This window comes from Triticum dicoccoides, chromosome 5B, assembly GCF_002162155.2.
Source record: "Triticum dicoccoides isolate Atlit2015 ecotype Zavitan chromosome 5B, WEW_v2.0, whole genome shotgun sequence".
Taxonomy (NCBI): domain Eukaryota; kingdom Viridiplantae; phylum Streptophyta; class Magnoliopsida; order Poales; family Poaceae; genus Triticum; species Triticum dicoccoides.
The window spans coordinates 599,380,233-599,385,537 of record NC_041389.1 but is presented as its reverse complement, the minus strand read 5'-3'; the positions used below and the strand labels follow the sequence as shown (position 1 = coordinate 599,385,537).

General features: G+C 53.6%; 1 protein-coding gene across 1 annotated transcript; it reads right to left on the bottom strand.

The window, feature by feature from the left end:
• Positions 1-1,865: 1,865 nt before the first annotated feature.
• LOC119311936 lies at positions 1,866-5,256 on the bottom strand. Its single transcript, XM_037587655.1, has one exon. It carries the CDS (start codon positions 5,166-5,168, stop codon positions 2,328-2,330), a length of 2,841 nt encoding a protein of 946 aa, XP_037443552.1. The 5' UTR covers positions 5,169-5,256; the 3' UTR covers positions 1,866-2,327.
• Positions 5,257-5,305: the final 49 nt, after the last annotated feature.

Sequence of the window (5,305 nt, the reverse complement as noted above, 5' to 3'; positions counted from 1 at the left end):
GACGACATCTGGAAGACGGAGCATGTGCTGGGCTCGTGGTTGGTGGATGGCAGATATGGTTTCCTCCTTCGGCGTTTTAGTCGTGGTGGGTTGCTAGATCTGGAGTTCGATGGCGTGTCCGGGGTGTTGCCCCGGTCTGATTCGTTCAACGGTAAGGGTTTCACTTTTGGTGAGCCACCTTGGAGGTCCGTAAAGCTGCATATCAGCGATGGAGCCGCGTCGAGCTCGGGTCAGGAGATGATTCGTCATTCTTTTCTTCGGTGGCTGCTGTGGTGGTGCCGGAGGCAGGTGACGGGCGTTGGTGTCAAGCTCAGAGATGTTCTGTTATCTTTTCAGTTTTGTCATGTCGGTCTTTACGTGACTCGTACTTTGTTCTTTATGATATGAATGAGACACGTATTACCATGCAAAAAAAGAGAGTATAGTAACATAAGTGTGGTGTCATGCAGAGCTTCATTCATTAGGTTATAATCTAATAGTGCGTTGGGACATGTGTTGTTACGGTAACTACTAGTAGCTGAGTTACTCAAACTACCTCCCTCCTCATTAACTCATTGTCACATAAGCAAATTTGCTTAGTTGGACTTTGTTACTTGCACTGTGGTTAGTCTAATAATTGTACGAGGAAAACCCGCATCGGTCCTCGGTTCCTCGCACGCTAGTAAGTTCGTTAAAATATCTGCCCTTGGGTCAGGGTCATCTTCGTTCCTAGACCGGAGTTGCAAGATCCGGCAGGATTGACTATTTGACTGGATAAGTGAGCAAGCTACATGGACCTCGTACGCTTTCTGTCGTGATGCGGTGCCACAGTGTGCACTGAGCAGCGATCTGGTGCGTTCCCAGTCCACGATCCGGTGCCTTTGATCATCCGGCCACAGTGAGCAGCAGTCATCAGATCGCGCACAGCAGTTACCGCGCCTGAATAAGTGGATCTGGCTGTAGCTCCAAGCAGAGGATTCGTGTCACGCTACAGCCGCTGCCCTCTGCCCCCCCGCGAGCCACCATCGTTGCTGGCGGATTTCCAAATCATCCGGACGTCTGGTGTCAACCGCGCTGGATTTCCACTCGACCCGGGCAACCAGCGCCGGCCGGCGTGTGTTGGCACCAACCAGCACGGCCGGGGGTTGCTGCTGCTGAACGTTGACAGACACCGGAACGGAGGCGCAAGTCGTGGGGTGGAAATAAGTGCGGGTGTGAAAGGGGCGTGCAAGTATTTGATCCCTGACCCCAGCGGCATTGACCGCACACATGTTAGGCACAAAGATGCACATTGCTTTTACGAGCCCAACAGGTGTGTGTGTGTGTGTGTGTGCGCGTGTCATTTTTAAGCCGGGTCGCAGAGGATTTTTATAGTTTCCTTCACGGGCCATGGCTGACACGACTTCGGTGCAAGTATTCTCGAGTTTTTGCCTGGGTCTCCAGATCTTCCTTTCCAAGTGCACCACAACAGAAAAGAAGCAACTTAGAACAGCAACCAGAAAGCAACAGAGCATCACGAAGCGAGCAGGCCGTTCTAGTCAGCGTGATCGAGCTTATCGCGCCACTGTAACACAACAACGACCACTCGGAGGCTTAGTGCAGGTACACAACATCATCAAAGCTAAAAGCAGAAACACAACAACAGTGAGTCGGAAAGAAATCGAACACTGTGGCTAGTGCTCTGGATACCACTTGCAAAGCCTCAGATGATCATCATGTACTACCAGCGAATCCGCCGCGACAGTATACATCAGAATCAGACACAACACATTCTTGAAAAATGAAATAAAATCAGACACAGCATGAGGAGCTCATTGACCAACAAACCAGCATCCATACAGAACATACCGAGGACGGCGGATGATTTCAAGTTTGACAAAGAGAACTGAGAAAGGGGTGGATGGATCACCTATCAATCTATCATCATCATGCTATTCATGTTGCAAGAATCATACATACAGGCAAAGGGTACTTCATGGCCAATGGAGCCACTTTTACAAGCAAGTACAAGGAATGGAGACGCTCATCAAATAATCAGGTGAATGATACATACGAATCTCGACCAAAATCTACGAGCAAAAAAGTCGCATCCCTGTAAAGGGGGGAAAAGAAGAATGAAGAAATATACCAGCCGCGCCACCAAAGTATAAACCATTCATGCCAAGGGGAGACACATTTTGGGATACAAAAGCTATAGGCAAAAGTGCCTTGATATCTCCTCTTCCAACCCTCATCACAATTACACTGTTGCCACCACCTTCCTTCTGTATTTATAACAAAGTAGCTGCAATAGCCACAACTGAATTCTCTAAATGCTGCAAAAAGCCACAACGGAAATCCTCTAAACACTATCTTTCTGCATCCTCGGGGATCGATGATAGCCTCTCCTGTTCAAGGAACGATGAGTCCAGAAATTTTGCAACAAATGCCCATAACCTGTAGACATCGTCAAAGTTTGTAAGGAACCCAAGGGAAGCAGTGACGACTTCGATCCCAACAATGGCATTTTTGCTATTTTTCTTCTCATGTCGGCCGTTTGAGGTAGGCCGGCACAGGGAAGAGCTGAGGCCCACATCAGCCACCCCATGTTTCTGGTTGTCCATGAGGCGTATATGACTCAGAAAACCGACGCCAACATTGAGGCCTTCTTTCTCTGCCATCTTCTGTACAGTTTCAGGATTGATCAGTGAAGTTCCGGTGTTGCAGTCCTTTATATTGAACGCAACTGCTGCTCCCCGTTCATATTTTATCTTCGGGCCATAGATATAGACAAGGGGAACCCCATCACCGTCTCCAGAATCAGGCAACCGAAGCTGCAGTAGCGAGGTCACTAACCAATTGATCAAGTAACGCAACCTTAGCGTTGTCTTACTAAGACCCAGCATGTTCACATGATCAAGGTGCCTACAGATGATTTCAGGTTCTCGCCTGCCATCCTGAATCTCATCGTAGTCGCTGTATGCATCATCATCTTCTTCTTCTTCTCCCACTGCATATCCAGATGTCTCCCCAGCGTCAGCATTACGACACAGCTTACTGTCCTCCATGGTGAATGATACCTTGCGTCCCATACTTGGCACTCGTTCTGCTTCTTCCACTCCAAAGAGCCTGCCACCATTGAATCTGCTATTGGGTGCCTCCCTCCTTCCCAGTAGACGGAACTCACCCTCTGTTTCCCTTCTGATGGCACTGTCTTTAGCTTCAACCTGGTTTTCTGGGCAAATCTCCGAAGTGGAGCCATTCCCATTTGCAGCATAACCCCCAAAAACAGACGCCGAAGTTCCTTGTGTGCGGCCATTGTCACAAGAGAATTTTACAAACCTCTTATTTTCATGACCATCCTGACATTCTTCAATTTCGCTGACCTTGCCGGTATATGAACAATCTTCGCTGACCTTGCCATTATATGAACAATCTTCCTCTGGAATTTCCTTCACATGCTCTAGCTCTTGAGATACTGACCTCACAGCCGCATCAAAGGACACGACATGGTTGTCATAAACAGGGCTCCTTGCCACTTTGGATGGCACCTTTGGTGATGTCTTCTTTGCATTCTTCCTACCAGAAAACCAGGATGCAGGCAATGGAGATCCCAACTTCCCCTGTTCTGAATGGTCTGAACCAAGTGGACTATGGCCCAAATCAACCCAGAAAGAGCCCTCTGACATTTCATCCTCGCTGAATACCGGGCTCTTCATCACCTCCCCAACGGACACACTCTCATTCTCCTCGTAAATCGTGCTGGCACCATCTCTATCTGAGCTGTCCTGGTCCAATTCGCTCTCCTCAATCACCTCCCTCACCTGAGCTGAGGAATACGCGCCCGAGAACGCAGGTAATTGAGATGCTTGGTGACTGTTCATCGTCGACGACTCCTCCTCGATTGGAATGATCATATCATCCTCAAGGCCATCCTGGACACCATCGAACCCATCAACCGAATCACTCAGATACTGCGGGAAGACCGGAAGAATCCGAACCATCCCTGCCCCCGTCCCGCCATTCGGGCTCTGCAAGCACGACATCACTGACTTCTTGATGAGCAAGCAGCCAAAACCCGTAGGATCAGCTCCAAACACCCTATAGAATGATGTGATGATGAAATCCGGCCGGAACAACGACAAGCCCAGCGAGTCCATGTCCTTAGGCCCCAATGCGCCGGCGTCCAGCAGAACATGCCAGTTATTCTGCTGCGCCAATGCCATCCACTGATATGAGTACTTTGCGCCGGTCACCCTGGACTGCACCGGGAACACGAATAAGCCAGTGGCAGAGTCCTTCTTGCGTCGGCGCTTCTTGGTGGATATCTGGTCTCGGAGCTCGGTGGAGCAGATCTTGAGGGTGGGCCACTTGAACCAGGCGGAGTAGGCCTTGGCCCCCTTGTCCCTGGCGGACTGAGCCATCCAGTTCACGGACTGGGACTCGTGGTCGAACATGGTGAGCAGCTTCTTGTTGGTGGCGAAGGGGTAGCACTCGGCGAGCAGCCGGAAGGCGGAGCCGCGGCTGACGGTGAAGACGAGGCAGTACTCCGACTCCGGGATGTTGAGGTAGTCCATGATGCGGCTCCTGATGTCGTGCTCGGCAGTGCCCTTCTCGGCGGCGCCGTAGAGCGCGTGGTTGCTGAGGTTGGCGGTGATCTCGGAGAGCGTGAAGGAGACGGAGGAGTCGGCGGGGCTGCAGCTCTGGAGGTAGGAGAAGAGGCCGAAGCCGCAGTAGTCGAGGCAGGCCTTGTCGAGGTGCGGGTACTCGCCGGCGCGGAGGCGGTCCACGTCCGCCGACGAGGCGTACTTGGGGTACATGGAGAGGAACGTGGCGAGGGCCTCGGCCAGCGCCGGGAGCGCGTCGGGCGACAGGAAGGCGCGCTCCGCCGCCACGGCCGTGGCGCGCAGGAACTCGCGCTGCGCGTTGAGGCGCGCCAGCGACCGCGACCGGCTGACGGAGCCGGAGCCGGCCCCCTCCTCCCCGCCGTCCCCGTCCCCGTCGTCGAGCAGCGCCGCGTCGCGGGACTTGGTGAGGCACCCGTCCTCGGAGGCCTCCTCCAGCGCCTCCCGCAGCTTGCTCTCCTGCAGCCGCCGCCCGCCGCCGGACCCCGCCCCGGCGCCCGGCGCCGGCGGCCGCGGCGGGCGGTGCCGCTTGTCCATGAGCATCGCCGCGCACTGCGACAGCGGCTTCCACAGCGAGAGATGCATGGCCGGCCGGCCGGCCGCCCGCCGCCGGAGCGAAGAACACAGCTTCCCCCCTCAGCCCCGCCCCTACACCATCCGATTCGCCTCCTCCCTCGCGCAACCCACCGCGCCCGCCGCGAATTCCAGGGATCAAAGCGATC